At 36.9% G+C, this 18,571-nt stretch overlaps 4 protein-coding genes across 14 annotated transcripts in view; 2 read left to right on the top strand and 2 right to left on the bottom strand.

Moving 5' to 3' along the window:
- Nmdar2 (glutamate ionotropic receptor NMDA type subunit 2) overlaps positions 1-8,602 on the top strand; it is a 232,921-nt gene extending 224,319 nt beyond the window's left edge. For all 9 annotated transcript variants that reach the window (XM_033484377.2, XM_033484380.2, XM_033484376.2 and 6 more), the window contains one exon: positions 241-8,602. In XM_033484377.2, the coding sequence (XP_033340268.2) occupies positions 241-298 (58 nt within the window). In that variant the 3' untranslated portion in view covers positions 299-8,602. The remainder of the gene's footprint in view (positions 1-240) is intronic.
- Positions 8,603-10,256: 1,654 nt separating this feature from the next.
- LOC117228386 (Sterol regulatory element binding protein) lies at positions 10,257-14,938 on the top strand. The gene is made up of 8 exons (XM_033484112.2): positions 10,257-10,487; positions 10,667-11,284; positions 11,364-11,595; positions 11,663-12,057; positions 12,134-13,066; positions 13,462-13,769; positions 14,094-14,249; positions 14,353-14,938. Exons 1-8 carry the CDS (start codon positions 10,388-10,390, stop codon positions 14,704-14,706), a joined length of 3,096 nt encoding a protein of 1,031 aa, XP_033340003.1. The 5' UTR covers positions 10,257-10,387; the 3' UTR covers positions 14,707-14,938.
- Positions 14,939-15,130: 192 nt separating this feature from the next.
- On the bottom strand, positions 15,131-16,662 carry LOC143260447 (nuclear receptor 2C2-associated protein). 3 transcript variants are annotated; one of them, XM_076525835.1, is made up of 4 exons: positions 16,127-16,662; positions 15,843-15,970; positions 15,593-15,683; positions 15,131-15,450 (listed from the first exon to the last, which is right to left on the bottom strand). In XM_076525835.1, exons 2-4 carry the CDS (start codon positions 15,878-15,880, stop codon positions 15,172-15,174), a joined length of 408 nt encoding a protein of 135 aa, XP_076381950.1. In that variant the 5' UTR covers positions 15,881-15,970; positions 16,127-16,662; the 3' UTR covers positions 15,131-15,171. The 3 variants fall into 3 exon arrangements, with proteins under 3 accessions (XP_076381950.1, XP_076381949.1, XP_076381948.1); XM_076525834.1 differs by having other exon boundaries at positions 16,139-16,662; XM_076525833.1 differs by having other exon boundaries at positions 15,843-16,662.
- Positions 16,663-16,787: 125 nt separating this feature from the next.
- On the bottom strand, positions 16,788-18,406 carry EMC8-9 (ER membrane protein complex subunit 8/9). Its single transcript, XM_033484125.2, has 5 exons — positions 17,963-18,406; positions 17,622-17,698; positions 17,469-17,538; positions 17,307-17,401; positions 16,788-17,231 (listed from the first exon to the last, which is right to left on the bottom strand). Exons 1-5 carry the CDS (start codon positions 18,260-18,262, stop codon positions 17,045-17,047), a joined length of 729 nt encoding a protein of 242 aa, XP_033340016.2. The 5' UTR covers positions 18,263-18,406; the 3' UTR covers positions 16,788-17,044.
- Positions 18,407-18,571: the final 165 nt, after the last annotated feature.

Raw genomic sequence — 18,571 nt, 5'->3', positions numbered from 1 at the left:
TCCATAGCCGTTGCGCGTCTACTCCACTTCCCGCGAAAGCTTTCGGTGATAGGGGTGATAGGATAAAATTTGGTGCATTCTCAGCCGACAAATGCAAACATCAGACCCTCTCGCGGAATCCCAACCATCCTCCCGAATGTACTCGCGGCGAACGGGAAGGATTTCGGCGAGGATTTTGCGCGAGATACTATCCTTTCGCGGTTTCTTAAGCTAACGAAAGAAATCGAATTCCCTGTACAGGATTCCGGACGACGAAGCCGCCAGGACGGAGATAGCCGAGATGGAAACAGTTCTGTGATCGTAGAAAATCGGCGGCGATTGACCAGCCTCTTCAGTGCAAAGGGAAATGGGACCGTGAGGATCCCTTCGGGAGAAAGTCGGTCCGCTTTCCCATTTTGGACAACGAGTTTCATGCCTCGCGGCCTCACGAGGCAAGCAAGGCTTCCATTGAAACGAACCATCCGAGAGAGTTAGACACAGAGAAGCGAACAGATACATAAGAGAGAGAGAGAGAGAGAGAGAAAACATGAGAAAGGAGAAAAGTATTTTTGGGCTCCCTCTGAAGCTTCCAGACGAGCCCCGCCGAACACACGCCGAGCACAGAACCAAATTTCGTACGCGAAGAGGACACGGGAGAACGTTCAGTGCCTATCATAGAAGAAAACGAGAGCCAAGAAAAGAAACAACCGAGGATGGATCGTTTTTCACGGTTTGACGTTCGTAGACGAGCCTGGCCGCCTCTTCCAAGACTATTCATTGTTCCTTCACGAAGAACGACGAGCTGCGTCCGATCGTTCGTGGACACTTAACACTTTTTACAGTTCGCGGTGTTTGTCATACCGTTCGATAACAAGTTTCAAGAACTTCCGGCATACGTAGCCGATCGAGACGCTACGGTCGCGTACGTTTGTATCTTGCAAGGATCGCAGAGAATCGAACCGATCCCGGTAGAGCCTGGATTAAAAAAAAGAAAAGAAAAAACGGTAGGCTCGAGAAACCAACCGCTGTTCTACCGCAGACGAGAAAATGCGATGGACGCACGTACTGTTTCTAATACTCGAAAGAGGACTCATTGTTCGCTGATTCTCTGGTAGTCCTTTCGATTTGAATTTCTTCGCCTTTGTGGGCACGTTCAGGCTCGATTTTTCGACTTACCGAGCGAACCGCGTTCCGGGAACCTGAGACACGCGCGGATCGAGGGATTCGCTTACGTACCGGGCGTCGCGCAAACCTCCGATCGTCGTTCCGGAAGGAACGCGATGCCTGGCCAAGGTGATCCGACGAGAATCCGATCGTAAGTTTATTCAGGCAGCAACAATGCAATAGATAGTTTATTGAAATTCCTAAATCTTTTGAGAACTCGTTAGAACTTTGTACGTTACTGCGGCCCGTTCTCCGAAAAATCGGGCGAAATTCGAGAGCCAACGATTGTCAGTTAAAACGAAAGCCAGGTCGAGCAAACCGATGGACGAGAGACCAGGAATAACGTAGAATGGCTATCTTGATGGGAAAATGTCAATGTGTATCATACGAGGTAATTACGGCGTATGAGTGTGCCATGCGTATACACGTTATACATTCATATACATATATACATACACATACATATATAAATATATATATATACATATACATATATATATTTAATACGTAATGTACGCGAAAACTACTATTACTACTAAGTATGTATATTGTGGTAAACAATGAAATATTCTAAAAGAAACCTACTTCCAGGACGTAATATGCTCAACAAAAGTACACGTATGTTAAATTCACCGGGTGTAACGATTAAATAAATACGTGAACGAGTGTCAGGTGTCGCGCGACTAATTTTTACGGGGTTAAGCGAAGAGAGTGGTCCAGTAACTGCGGTCTTGCCAAACATTCTCGAAACATCTTGCTTCGAAGTTGCTCTCGAAGCAGAAAACAATTCGTAAAAGTATCTTTCGATTCTTTTCCGTTTCAATTAAGAAATTTCTCATTTATATCCGAGATACATTGCATTAAAAGCACGCCGTAATTACATAAAGTTATGTCAGGTTTAAAGAGTCGAAGCATTGGGTTGGCCAGGAAGCTCGTGCGGTTTTTAACAAGTAAATACGAAGCTTCTCTTTTTAAATATGTGTATTTTGGCCATTATTACAATATATACGATCTTTTCCCATCTTCTCCAAGAAAAATAATTTCTTGTCTATCCTTGACAGAACTGGTAACGCAACGAAATTTACAATTCTTAAATTACGATCGGGCAACGCGTCGAGTATAAAACGATTATTCCCGCTATTATAAACCAACTGCTGAAATCAGATATTCGTTCGATGTTACTGAACCACTTCGTAATTGAAACTTATTTAAATGAAACCGAAGAAAGTGCCGAACGATTAGCGACAGAAAAATTGATAACTAAATATTTTACAATACGCAACGGTGCCTGAGGCAGTGGACATTTCAATTAGGAGCGATTTGTAGCTTGTAAAGGACTATTTTTTAAAGGAACAAAAGCATCGATTTCCACGCGAATTCGCGAATGTTCACCGCGCCGATTCGACGTCCTGACACTCCGCAAGTTTTACAAAAGGAAACCTGTCTCGGTAACGGATAGCTTGTGAGTGGTGTCCCATCTGAACCCGCGACCTCCCCCCCCCCCCTCTCACACCCTCCAACAAACAAGAACTTTGTGTCTGTAGGAATCGACAGTGATAGAATTAATGGTCTAAAACTACGTCCGCTGTACATACAACGCAATTTACCGTATAAGCCACAAAGCGAGCCACAGAAAATACATTTCATTTTCTTCGAATGTTTCGTAACTTACGTTGACCAAAGTTTGCTGTAAAAACGCTGCAACCGATCCGTAAGGAGAAAAAAGTGTAAAATATATCGTAGATCATCTTGAGTCCGCGTTAACCGTTGCGTGTCGTCTATGTAACTTAAGGACTACGTTCGAATCTGATTGCTAGACTACGGATTTTTGTGCACGTAAAATATGCAAAAAAAAAAAGACACGCGACGCTTATGCTCGTAAGATTTTGAATACGCACGAGAAATATACGTTTATACGCGGAAAATATGCATATCCACGCGAGCATAGATTTATTGCATATAATAATTGGCCGTAAATTAAATCACAAGTAATATTTCCATGTTTCTGGAGTTGAAACGTTCACGTTCGTCGTTATATACCGAAAATAATCGTTCTACATCACGGCACGTGGTGTACCAGAATTACAGCAATAATTTCGTGATACACAACCTAGCTTTGTTTCGATATTACCGCTTAATATATTTTACTTTTTTCCGAATTTGTTCGCCGCTACTGCTAGAAATATTCTGTAAATCGGTGTTGCCGTCGATGGATATTCGTATAGAATTTGTGTCAACGTATGTGAAAATTTGAACAACTTAAGTCTGTTGGGATACATAATTAGTTAAATATAATAGTTATGCAAGCAATATTTACATACATACGGGTATACATGGATACGTTTTCTAACTAAAATATGCAAAACATATGCAAAATAGCATATCGAAATGTGCGATTGCATAAAAATCCGCAGTCTACCGAGCGCCCATGCAACATTTATTTAGAGACTGCTGCGGTTCGAGTCGAACCGATTCGAGGAGAATCGAGCAGAGTTTCGCAAATTTATCTCAACCGAATTTCTGTCTACCACGGAAAATATCGAACACCCGTTTCCAAAAGCTACAACCTTTGCGACTTACACCTACGCGGTGTAAGAAAGCGAGGTGAACCGACTTCGACCCTGCTCCTGTGATCTTAAAGGTTTACTTCCGATACGATCCGCTAGGGGCTCCGGTGAAACTTTCGGACTATATCGGTGAGAGTTTCTATCGTGTGCGCGCGCGATACCCGCTGCAGTAACACTACCGTAGCGGTGCGACACTCGCGCGAATATAATTTGAAACCGATGGAAATATTAGCACCTGCCGCGGGAACTCGTGGAAGTAAACTGTTAGCGTCACAGAAACTTTTGTCACGGGGTAACCGTCGTCGGTCTACCGCCTCTCCCTCTTACGCCCTACGTCGAGATCTCCGCTGCAGAGCACTTGTTTCGGCTCCCGGTGTGCGAGGTAAGAAAATCGTGGCGCTTAAATTTTGTTTCGAGGATCGACGCTTGCTCAGAAAAAATTCGGCTGCGGGAACCGCCGAGCTGATTTCCCGCGAATTACTAGACGTTTTTATTGGCAGAAGACGGGATCACGGTAATACATAGAATTACGTATGCGTGGGCGACGACACAAGTGCTGAATACGCGCAACACACGAGTCTAATAATAATACGTTACTGTCGGAGAACACTGTTGTTACTGTTATTGTTAAAGATAAAGGAAGCGTGTTACACTGTTAAGTCGCGACGAAAACGAGGAAGAACGATCGTAGAGACGCGACGAGAAGTAGACGAAGCGAAAGAGATTATCGATTACTTCACAGAAGAAACAAAGAATTAGACGTAACGATTGCGTCGCAACTAATATATCTCTATCCGCTATACCGTTAAGTACCTAAGGGAGCGTAAACGCTTCGCCCGTTTCTCGATCAGCGACAGCGATCAACGCTATTTCCATCCGACACAAGACGATTTCTTTCTACCGTGTGCGCACTCGCTACTGTATCATTATCTTTAAGACTAACGATAGAGAACTCGAAGCAAACTACCGAACCCTGAACTCGATGGTGTTTTCGGACGACAGGTATTACCACAAAACGATTTGCGAATCCCATCCGAAAATCCTCAGCGATACAACGAACGCGTACACCTCGACGAACATTTCCAAAAATCCTTCCTCATCTTGTCGATCGAACGTTTCTTACAAATTCAAACGTTCGGTCACGTTAAAACGAATGATTTTCGGCCACGTTACGCATTAGATCGAGTAATTATCTCGTTCGTTCCGTTCCGTGCTGGTATCGTCAAAAAAGATAAACGATATTGATCCAACAAAGGACCGTTCTAAAATATCTCTCAAGATGTTAATTTTACGAGTAATTAAACGCGACTAAGAAGCTCTTGGTCTTGGAGTTCGGTAGAGATGTTGTGTTGCAGGGAATGAATATCAAAAATTGATCGGGTCGTTAACGCTAAGCGCCTATTGACATTAAAAACGGTTCGCATTGCCTTAGAAAAATTTCAAAGTCGTATTTATTTAGTCTCTGTTTTGGTTGTGTAATATATATACTTGAATCGAGAGAGATCCGTTCGACCATTTCCAACGAATGGAACTTTATAGTTTCGAGAACTATAAGATACGAGGAAATAGGTTCAGCGTTGATGGGCAGCTTTGTACGAGCTCCTTTGAAGGTTCAATGTTTAAAAACAATATCTTACGTGGCTTTTTTGTTCGACAAATTTGAAAGCTGATCGAGTTCTAATAGCGAAGCTTCTGTTCCAAACAAAGAACTATGTCTACGTGATGTCATTAGGAATCTACGAGTCTTCAACGTTCGTTACAACTACTCGATCTAATACCAGAATTCTATCGGTCGATGTCGATAGAAGACTTTTCGGCTAAATACGACGGTGAAAACAGTCCACAGTTAGACCGACGGTTAGATCGACAAATAATAATTTGTCACTGCCCAATAGTGTATTAATAGAACAATCGAATCGAATCATCGGTTTTCGAAAAGAATTCTAACAAATTTCAGTTCATTCGTATCCACAAATTCGTGCTTTCAATTAATCCCGGGATAGTCTTTACGAATCATTGTATATGTTGATCGCATTGTGTGTTTACTAAGACGTGATATGAAAAGGTGCCAGAATGTTTGAACAGTACAACGAGAATCGTGACCGGAGAATACATAATCAACGGCTCAAGATCACTTCTATGCTATAACAATCACGGTGTACGTCGATCGCAGAATCGTATAAACCAAGCGCCCAAATGTAGCGACTTCTTTAACACGTTGACTGCCGTACCAGCAAACGTAACAATACTGCAAGTTATGACAAAAAGATTATTCGAACAGAAACGAAAATGTTACGTCTCGTGCAGTGATTATAACATGAAACAATATTCTGCACCATTAATTTCTTAACTACACTCGAATAATTTTATTTCAACCTATACTTTTTTCTGTCTTTTAAACTTTTAATTTTATTCAGATTTGCACGGGTTGCAAGTGCATCAACGTCCACGGTTTAATAATCGCTGGACTACGGGTTTTAAAAAGAAACAGAAACTAAGTAGCAAGTTCTTTCTTTTGTCAAGAATTTTAAAAAGGATTGGAAATATCGCGTTAATATTTTTATAATTTCTCTACTATCTTAAACTGCAACTCTCGTTTCACGAAAGCTAATAAAATTTTCTACGCTCGATGTTACAGCATACAAAATAATTTTTAAGTGTGGACAGAAGATTGTACGATTTATATATGCATAACCGCCGCGGCAGTCAAAGTTTGAAAGATAATACTTACAGTTGATCAAGTTTAATGCGCACCAAGACTTTATTGTGCTCACTTGATTTGTTTACGTCGCTGATATTACAATATTTCATTTATCTAAGTAGTATAGTAAGTATTCGTATAGTATGCACATCCAAATGTATGTTTTAAATAAGAACGATTAACACTCGGACGGCGGGACTCGGTTCCATTTGGACCTAAAATATAAATATCGTCGACCATCTAGTTTCTCGCAATGAATTTAAATTTTCACACGATCCGTTAAGATCTGTGAAAACAACTAACTCGTCCAAGAGAAATACTTTCAAGAATATGTTGAAAAGAATTAACGAATAAAATTATAGATGATCCTAGGCATACGCAGTCATATTTTTGTCGAAAAGGTCCGCCGTTGGAATGTTAATAAAACGAAAGCTCCATGAAAGCATCGATCCATTGAAAGATCTGAAACAAAAAAGAAAGCAATTCATAGAAGCAACGGTCGAAACGAGTTGTGAGGCAAAATGGCGCCATGATCGTGTCTGTTATACACGTAGCGAAATAAGTAATTCTGATCAGCCAATTAAGCTTGTTCTGCCTACGGTTAGAAGTAACCTACATAAAAATCGTGCGCACACACGAAATAGCGGCCTTAATGATTTTTCAGCGTGGTACTGGTTATCTCCTGAAATTCTTATACCTATAATTGTAAATTAGTCGTCCCGGTGCGAACGATTCGCTTCCCTTCACCATTCTCATGCGAAAATCATGCCCCTCTCGCACATTTATTCGACGCCGCGACTCTTCCGATTTCAAAACACACGTTCTCTTGGAACATAGTCTGCCGAACAATTGTTTACAATTAAGAGAACGGAGCGATTAGCAGTGAGAAACACGTTAGCTGAATACAAGCATATCAATATTTCCTATCTTGAGAAAACGGAATTACGAATTTCGAATTTCGAATTTTTCACAGAAAATTCATACCGTATGGCGCAAATCGATTATTACAATCCGACGAATCGTATTGTTTGTACGTCCAGTCGTTATAAAAAAATCACGCGCTTCGATTTCTCGTAAAAAATCATTTTCATCTAAAACACGATTAAAATAGGCAGGAAATCCTATTTTATTGGAGATTCTGATTTTTGTTCAACGATTCGTGGCAACCCGACATCGCGGCGAGTACAACGTGTTATACTATGGACTTAGTAACAACTATATCAAGAAGCAATACCAATTTGACGATGATTCGACGACGAAGAAAAGAAATAATAGTAATAATTAAGCTGCGAGTCTCTTTATAGAAGTTTAGATCGTTCTACGCTCTATTCGATTAACACCAAAATTAAATAGAGACGAATTTCTTCCTCCAGCATCCTGAGATAATACGAGATAAATGAAAAGCATCGTACATCTCGATGAATATTAGCGAAGACGATTACGTCGATTTATACAACATTTGAATTTACGTTGTTGAAATCAAAAATCGGAAGAGTCCGTGCGCAAGTTTTAAAGTTCATCTCTCAGTGGACCCTAAGCTAGATTACGACGACGACTTTGCGCCACCAGGAAATCGAATAAATCACGATTCATCCGATTATAGTTACACAAGTAATGAGTGCGTGTACCGACCATGCGGTATAATGGAGCCACGCGAGTATTGCGCGTCGCGTATTCGTCTAATGTACATACATGAGAGTAACGGACGGGACAAGTTTTCGTGTGGCCCCGTTCTCGCTTTTCGTCTTCACCATCGAGGATAACTAGCGACAGAAAACCCTAGGATTAGAGTAGACCAGCAAATCGATCTAGCGACGAAACCTCGCCAATTGAAATCTTTTCAAAGGGCGCCACAAGCGAGAGGCGTTGTATTTGTGTCTGCGTAAATTTTTAATGGGAAAAAGCAAAAAAAAACTTATACTAAGGGAAACGATAACATTGATAAGAAAAAGTAAAACAGCGAAGATAACGAAGAGTTCGCGAGTTCCGCGAGGGAAAGGGTGAATCGACGAGCGCGGAAGTGGGGTGCCGCAGCGAACGAAGATATCGAAAATAGTATTTCTACGTTAACAAAAGAGATCGTTGTGAAATCCATTTCGCGGAACGTGCGAACCGATGATGGCTTTTAAGGAACATATGTGACATGTGATTCTATGTTGTTTCAAATAAAACATTGTTGTTTTGTATACTACATTGTCGCTCTCCTTTTTCCTTGGAACAATTCGATCCCATTTTTCAGTTGTTAACAGTTCGGAGAAAAGAATCGTGTTTTGTACGGAAGTATGAATATTTCTAAATAATTTGGTACAATGTACTACTAGAACTATATATATATATAGTAGTAGTACATTGTATATAGTATATCTAGTAGTACATTGTACCAAATTATATATATATCGAACCGGTCACAATAATTTCATTTGTTTCTACAGTTCCTGATATTATAAAAATGTTTCCTTTTTTTCGATCGGTGATCAAAAAAAGCCTCTGTCAATCTCAATTTCAATCATGTAGCAATCCTGTGGCTTTTTAAAAAACATGTGGTCTATCGTGGATTACAAGCCGCATGCTATAGATTTTTTGCAAATTTATCGGTTGCAAGCTGTGGTTACAAAAAATGATCGGAGAACTGCAGATTTCTCGGAAACAAAATATTTGGCACCCACCCTTATAATTCTATCGAAGGACTATACCATAAACAGAGTTGTTAATTTTTTCAGATCTTTTGTAGAAGTGGAACAATGTCATAAAAAATAAAACAGAACTTTCAATCTTTTTGCCGTGATAAACTAATGTGAAAACTGTGATATCTGTGACCAATGAGAGGTGAAGGCGCGAATTACATGATCGATCGATCGAGTGAAACGTGCTTCGACCGTGAAGCGAACGAAGACGGTAGATGGCGTGCTCTTGACGGCACCATTGACGGCGCGAGGCACGTGGTTCACTTGTAACACGTGCTGCCACTAGCTTCGGGGTCCGTTTCTTACGGATCCGGCTAAATTATAAGGCGTGCGAAGGGCAGCTTCCAAGAACGATTGCGTGGATGAATAAATAACAATGGGGTTTATTTATTTCTAAAACACCGTAAAACGGGACGACACGCAGTCTTTACTACTTTCAAGATGAAAAGAAGCGAAAGGAAATCGCGTGCACAAACGGTGCTGTGCAAGACGCGCATGCGCCGGGATGGTATGCACATCTATGTGGCCAGTAGTCTATGGCCAACCGCCACAACCATTGTGGCGGATACGTAATTCATGGCAGACACGTAGTTCCATAAGCGGCCACTCACAGCGTTAGCGTTCTGCGCGAGTTACACTCTGCATCGTACATGGTTAGCGGCAGTTTCCGTTTTTCCTCCCTCGAAACAATGACCAACGAGGGGCGAGCTCGCCTGGCGCTAGGTGGCCGAGCCAATGAGCGAAACTGGCATCATTGACCTTTAAATGTACAGTAATATTTCAGCGCGCTCCATTAGCGAGAATAGGAGTAAAACTTGCTTTTCTTCGATTGGCTGATAATTCAGTGCGCAGTAAAATGCTAGCGACCAATGCAACTGCATTTATCTTCTTAGATTCGATACATTTTAGAATCAAACTTTAGATCTTCAATTACATTTTTCCTAATATTTATTCGTGAAGATACATTTAAATATAAACTAACACACAATTTAACATCTTATTTGGAAATTAGATTTTCCCAATGTATTTCATGAAAGTTTGAAATATGTGCTGTCGACATTCATGCATTTTGATAAAAACGCGTCTATAGTTTGTAATAAATTTTGTAATCTTAGTAACACATACTGACGTAATATCGTCCGATCTTTAGGAGCTCTCTGATTGGTTGTGGCGAAGATAGGGTGACCGTTCGTAATTTGTTAGTTATTACGTTTGACATATCAGCCAGTTCTGTTGTTTTAATTAACGTGTTTATTTAATGAAAATAAATATCTGACATATAATATGTCATAATGGCAGATCCCGAGGGATGGTCTGCAACACAAGATAACGATTATTCGAATTTTCAGTCAAATGACAGCTTTAATTTAAATGAAGTAACTGGTATCGATGGTAAGTTCCGTGTATTATTTGTTAAGTTAGAATTTTATTTCAAACATGACATTTCGAAAAATTCACTTCTCTCATAGTTCCTTTATATTTCACGTTATTTACGTTTCAATTTCCTACGATTTTATAAGTATACTACATATGTTCCACAAAATTAAACATATCTTATTTCCTAATTTCAGATCTCCTTACAAATTGTGAAAGCGAACTATTGAAAAATGGAAACTTATTCAGCGATGATGCATTGTTGTCACAATTGGATGAACCCTTGGGCATGGACACGGAAGAATTGGATTTCTTAAATTTTAATACTAACGAAGAATTTAAAGATTTCAAAGAATTTCAGGATTTCAAAGATCCAAATATTGTCAAATCTTTGACAAATGCAAATGTTATGTTAACACCTCCAGTGGCAGAAAATACTCAGCCAATCCCTTGTATAACTCAACAACAACCGCAACAGCAACAAAAACCACAACAGCAACTGCAACAACAACAGCAATCGTTACAACAAGACGTACCATCTGTACAAACTAGACCACAAAGAATATCTGTTACACCGGCGCCTACAGTATTTAGTTCGCAATATGCTCTTCCACAAAATGTAAACTTTAGTGTACAATCGCCTGTTGTAACAATAGCACCGGTTACGCAGCAAAGGCAGTTGCTCCTACCCGCGAAGCTTATAAAATCAGAATCAGTTGTCTATTCTAGAGGAGCGCAAGCTGTTAATTCAACATCTGTACCGCATCAAATACATACTTTAGTAAACACTGCTAATGGAACTGTTCTAACTACTGGTAAGGATAATTAGTGTAATTATTATTTATGCCTTTTCGGATAACATTTAAAAGTAATTACATTTAACTTCTCAACTAGGTATTCCTGTTGTATTAGATACCGATAAGGTACAGATTAATCGTTTGAATACAAACACGCACGTGGGTGTACCTCGGGTGAAGGAAGTAAAACGCAGTGCCCACAATGCTATCGAACGACGTTACAGAACATCGATCAATGACAAAATTATTGAATTAAAAAATATTATTGTCGGAGAAGATGCCAAGTTAAATAAGTCGGCTATCTTGAGGAAGACTATAGACTATATAAGGTATATTAAGCCACACTTAATTCTTCATGTACAAGGAAAATATACTGTGCAAAAATGAAAATTTCAGATTTCTCCAGAGTTCTAATTCAAAATTGAAAGCAGAAAACATGGCTTTAAAAATGACGGCACAGCGGCAAAATTTACGCGATTTATTGGTATGCGGGGAATTGACGCCGCCAAGATCAGATTCAAGCGAACCGTCTTTGTCCCCTGCACCAGCACCGTTATCTCCACCATCTCCGTCATCCATAAAAGATGATCCCGATGTATTGCAAAATATGCATTCGACTCCTATTCTGACTAATACAGGAATAAGAGATCATACTAGGCTTACACTTTGTGGATTTATATTCCTATTTTTAGTATTCAATCCTTTGGGTTTTGTTTTTAATAATGTTGGCAGATTCAAGTCCGAGTATGTAAATACTAAAGTTGATGGTCGTACGATTCTTAACTATCAAGGTAGAGCTTTGTCACTATACCATTATATGATATAATAGGAACATATGATTAATAAGCGATATTATCAATTTTCCAGATCAATCCGAATTTGAAAATCCAATTTGGAGTAATGTATTCTTGTGGATAACTAATATCGTACTTTTAATTGGTGGAGTTTGTAGACTATTACTTTACGGTGATCCAATATTACCACCTGACAGTAAAGTGTTTCTTGAACTTCATCGATGGAGACGTCAAGCAGAATTTAATATATCTAAAAACGAATGCAGTCAAGCATGCCGTGATTTACATCAATGCTTACAATATTTTGGTCGTCCGTATCCAGCATCGCGTACAGAGGCTTGGCTTGCCACTACTTGGCAAATTATAAGACAACTTCTCCATAAGTTATGGATTGGAAAATGGATCTTATATACTCATAAATGGTTCTCCGAAAAAACGACCCGGAAACAAGCGGAAATGTCTGCTATGGAAATAGCCATCATTTATCAACATATGTTATGTTTACATCTGACTGATGGTTCAAAGAATGGAACGCTGTATCTTTCCTTATCTGCAGTAAATTATGCCGAAGCTGCTGGTGAAACTATGCCAAAATCATTGTTAGCTGAAATATATATTAACGCTGCACTCTGTTTTAAACAATCACTCTTTCCATTCATTCACAAATATTATTTGGGCAAAGCACGCATATTACTATCATCGTGCGCAGTTCCATCAAAGCTGAAATGGATTATGAGTGATGAGGGATCGAAATTTTTGATACTTCAAAAATGGCAGTATGGAGATCAACCAGATAATGAATTTACATCTCAAAGTAGTAAAGCTGATCCTCCATCTTATGCATCACGTGCATATAGAGATTATTTAATTGGGCATTGTTTACGCATTTTAACTGGTACAGCTGGAGATGCTCATTTATCTTCTATTTTGGAATATGGTCAAAGCATTATGGCTTCTGCTGGTGTCGATGCTGGTTTCTTATGTACTGATAAAGTTACCGTTACACGTAAGTTAATATAAAAGTAAACTTGAATATATACAAATATTATAAAGAAATCAGTCCATACTGAATCGTTTACTTTTCGCGTCGATGTGGAATAAGATATTATGTTAGATGTCGATGTTAGAAATAAGATATATACCACAGTGCACAAGAAATTCAGGAAGAGTAAAAGTAGCAATAATAGTAGTAATAATAATAACAATGATTCTTATTTTTATCAGAATTATTAGTTGTGTTGAGAAGCACATTTAAAATAGAACGCGTAAGATAAGATATTAAAGACATAAAAGTTGATTATGTATATTTCGTTCTATTTTATAAACAAAATGTGCATTATATTCGATTTTATTTTGTAAATATCATTTTGGAAATACTGATCCATTCATCTTTTATTTTAGATTGTGAGGATGAAGTTGCATTATGGTGGGGAGCAGTTCTCTATGTAGCAGCATGTTGGAGACTGAGAGAAGATGGTTCACAAGCTTGGAGTATTGTTGAGAGCAAATTTCCCTATGAAAAAAATTATCAGTTGTGTAATAACAACAATAGCGTTAGTCCATTGCCATATATTGTATTAAATGCTTTACAAGCAGCAAAAGCTACTACCAAATCTGCTTCTATGCGTCTTATTGATCAAGCAGGAATATTACTTGAACAATGTTTGGTTTATTATAATTGCAAACAACAGTCGTCGCAGAATGTTTTGGTGAGATATTTTTTATATATTTATAATAATTTAATAAATTCAACTTTATGTATCAATATTTGATAAAGGTAAACATTGTCTAGAACATACTATTTAGCTTAATATGATCTTAAAATTATTCAGTAGAGGTACTTCTAATACCTATACATGCTTTCTTGTTACAAGTGTGCATTGTAGTTGCATTGCATGAAATATAACTATGCAATACTTCTACAGTGCAATTCCTGTGGCAAGTCTCGGCACCATATGTAGATAATCCTAATCAAATTTGTACATATACTCAATATTATAACGATCTCCTATAAACTTTTGGAAATTTTGCAGCTTACACAATTATGGATTTGCGATTGGTTACTTGAAATGCGAACTATGCTTTGGCAAGAATTGGATAATGATTCAGAAAGGCCAAGTATAAACATTTCTTTGGGAAGTTTTCAGCGTGATTTAGCTTGTTTGAGACAATTGTGTCAACACATTCCGGTAAGTATGAGGAAATATTCTGAAATATTATATGAGGGAATAAATATTTATACCTTAACCTACTATATTATCAATTATATATATATATATATATATATTTTAGTCGACATTAGCACGTGTATTCCTTTACGAAGCTACAGTGCGTATAATGGCAGGTGCAACACCAGTGAAAACTCAAGTACTATTAGACCGCAGCTTGCATCATAGAAATTCTCGTTCTTCAATTATTTGTGGTAAAGACAGATCGCAAGAACAATATAGTGGAGAAAGAGAACACGCAGTCGCTTTGTGTTTAGCATGCCGGCATTTACCTGCATTGTTATTAGCTTCTCCTGGAGAACGTGCAGGTATGCTTGCAGAAGCAGCAAAAACTCTTGAAAGAGTAGGTGACAGAAAAAGACTTCAAGAATGCTATAAACTGATGCGTCAATTAGGGCCTGCAATTTCTGTTAATTAATATGATAGTATAGCATGCTATGTTTGTTTATTGTACATATCTTAAGTACATGTTTATTGTACATAAGAATTCTCTGAATTCTTTTAGATTATAAGTTCGACTATTCAATTTTTGTTTAAGCAATTTTTTGCAAATCGATTGCAATTGACAGAAACACTCACCATTTAATCATTTTAAGCTTATCAGATCTGTTCACGTTGTACTGAAACAATAAACCTTGTATAATATGTAATTTACTCATAAATTTATATCTATAAATTGTTATCTAATACTTACTGTTACAAAATTAAGGATAATAACGAATAAGATAGCGTAAAATTTATTTATTTACACAATATTTAGATATAAAGTAGAACAATTTTTTGTAACATTAATTGCGAAATATATATATTTCTTAATAAGAGGATGTATGAAAAAAGATATATAGTATTTAGATGTATTTATTTCATCGAGACAAAAATGTAGCTATGAATATAAAGATAATTTATATATTATTATTCTACCAAATAAATCTGAACTTTGATCAAATACAAATTTGAAACATCTTGCTCTTTTCGATTCTTTTAAAGTAAATCTTTGCAGTATATTTTTATCTTCTGGAAAAAATGGTTCAAGAAACTTAGATCCCTCGTTATCAATTTCTATATGACAATCTTTACCAACAAATCCACCTTGAAATTCAATTTCAAAATAACTTAGATTACACTCTTGTTCAAAGTCAATAACAATCCACTGTGGAGTTCCCTAAAATGAATACCTCAGTTTTATGTTATTAATCATTTATTGCCATACATTGTTTCAAAGTAAACAATGTATATTAGAATAATTTTAGTCTTTTTAATATACAATTCGAATATTGATATATTTTAAAGAAATACTTTATTACCGCATCAGAATTCCAACAAGTTTCAGGACAATTGTCAAACATATGTTTCTTTCCATATGATCGATTATTCTTCTGTAATACTGAGCTGACCCTATATAAATATTTTCAATGTTTTATTATATTTAGACAATGACAATAAAGTCGTTCAATCTTTTCACATATTTTATTATACATATAAAATTGGGGAAATTAACAAATTGTTTCTTATATGTATATTATAATACATTGAATTTTATAAATGATAACCTACCGGCATACAAATTTGTTTTGCGTTAACAAGCAAGTCATAATAAAAGAAAACGAATTTAACTTGCGGTATCAAGTTTCCAATATCTTGTAGCTATACTTCACCCCTTTCAGATTACAATTTATTTTACACTGTAATAGTAGATCAAAGATATGTTAATGTGAAAAGTTTACTTTCAAATAGAAATACCTAAAAATGTACTCTTTATGTAATATCTTTTATAAAGATAATTATTTATTCTTCATAACTAGTTTAGTTCTTTTCTAGGTTAAGAATATTGTTTGAACCTTATAGCATACATTCATACTGTAGTATGTGTACAGGGTGTCCAAAAAATGTCTCGTACTCCGGAAATGAGCGGTTCCTGAGGTTATTTGAATTAACTTTTTCCTTAGCGAAAATATAATCCACGGTTTTGTTTACGAATTATTAACGAAAAACAGTGACCAATGTGTGAGAAGCGATCGCGGGAACTGCAAGTTGGTCGAACTTGGGTGCAGAACCCGGCTTCGCTCCGCTACTCGGAGCAGATTCCGAGCAGAACCACTGGACGTACCAGAGCTTTCAGATGCCAGACCGCTTTACGATTTCCTTTCAAAAATGTAGAAGTGTGAGAATTACCCATTATAGATGGGATTGGATGATGTTAATGTAGATACATTGGAATCGTAGAGTTTCATTTGTGAGGTCTCCTCTCCGACATTTGGAGCAGATAATAGAAAACACTTTTAATCACCCAAATGTGTACTTTTTACATAGTCTTAAAACAATTGAAACCGTCTGCTCACAGGTGAGTGTTTTCAACTTACACAATTAACTTTTGTAACATTCTTAAAAATTTTTTTACATATACTGATTATTTTATATACAAAAGACTAAAACGAAGTCTGGTTTGTCATTAATTTCATAAAATGGAATCATAGGGACCACTGAAAATGTTATATAAAGTATATTCTATAAGAAATTTATTGCATAATATTTTGCACTTTTTTTAACAATAACCAAATTAAAAAATATGTATCTCATGCAGTGAACTGCTCTAAAGATAAATTAATCAATAAGAACAATAAATATAAGACACGAAACATAAAATTCAACTAACTAGATTGTACTATTGTTTTTTTTTTTAGTATCAATCAATGATCAGCACATATAGATAAATATTTGTATAGTTCTATGTATTAAATTAATTGGCATACACTCGATTAAGAAATGCTTTCATTTTTGTGTATTTTTGCAGCTCCATCTATAATTTTATTAAGTGTATTATTTTGCCAATCAAGGGAAATATTATCAAGGTGATTGTCAAAGTCAACAAGATTTTTGTACATCTCTGCTGTCAATAAGAAATATAGGAAATTTGTGTTGATTACTCCTTCGTCGTACGATACACTGCAAGCATAAAAGAAGGAATTTTATATTTATGTAAATAGTAAGTTAATTAAAAGCTGTCAAATATTCACTCACTCCATTATGTCTTTGAGCTTCCATTTACCATCTACGTATTGTGATACTCTTAAAGTATTCAAGTACATTTCGAATGTTATGTGCTTATTGTCTACCTAATAATAAAAAACAAAAGAAAATAATTAAAAGATCTTCAACAAATTTTAATATCATGATATTTACCACAACAAGCAGACCATTCCCATAGTTTTCTACTATTTTGTCTGCAATTCTGTGGGCTGGTTTATCTGTACTATATAGAAAGAAAATAACACTGATAAAAAGTAAAATTTAAAAATTATAAAAAATATATTAAATGAATAAACATTAAAATACCTCAGATCATGTATAGTTTCATTTGCAAGATAATAACCAGCAATTACTAAACCTTTACTCGTAGCATATTGATCCACCTAAAAAAGCGCAATATATGTATATATATCGAGTTAATAATATAATGAGAAAATAGTCATTAAATTTATATACAACATTAATAATTCTTTGCTAGATTATAAACGAATGCTCTATATATAACGAATCTATTTTCTATAAAATATGATAAATCATTAGCAAAAAAGGATATATGGTTAGTATAAAAAATGTTTCTTCAGTCTTATAGTTACGTTTTATAAATAGACCATGCCCAAATGTTTTATTTATGTAAATATAATATTTACCATCGTTAAAGCGATTTCTGCCATAGGCGAGACATGAAGACAGATGTGAAACAGAGGAATCGCATCCTCGATTCGTAATTCTGCAGATTTGGCATCGCTTTTACTCTTTTGTTTTGCCAACAATAAACCATTTATTGCACAATGAGGATATTTAGTTGCGTGTAATATAATTTTAAAGTATGCACGACTGGAGAACACGATATCTGCCATATTGGCATGGGTAAATGTTGTATGCAGAGCTCTCAGATACCTGACCGTTTCACGACTTTCTTCCAGGAAAGGAGTAAGAGAATTACCCATCACAAATGGGATTGGATGATGCCAATGGATTTCAATTGGCAATCCATTAGAATCGTCCAATCCTATTTGTGAGGCTTCCTCTCCGCCAATTGGAGCAGATTCCGAGCAGAATCGCTGACACCATTGGACCCACTAGACACCAGTAGACACAATGGCCTTGAGTAGAAATTCCAAGAACGGTCAGACGCCTGAGAGCTCTGGTTGTACGTATGTTCAGACCTCTCAGTGCCTAACTGCTTTACCCCTTTCTTGCAGGAAAGTAGGAGTGGGAGAATTACCCATCACAAATGGGATTGGACGATGCCAATG

The sequence above is a fragment of the Megalopta genalis genome, chromosome 13 (assembly GCF_051020955.1).
Source record: "Megalopta genalis isolate 19385.01 chromosome 13, iyMegGena1_principal, whole genome shotgun sequence".
In the NCBI taxonomy this organism is placed as follows: domain Eukaryota; kingdom Metazoa; phylum Arthropoda; class Insecta; order Hymenoptera; family Halictidae; genus Megalopta; species Megalopta genalis.
The sequence above is the reverse complement of the archived record's forward strand: the minus strand, read 5'-3'. Positions and strand labels throughout refer to the sequence as shown.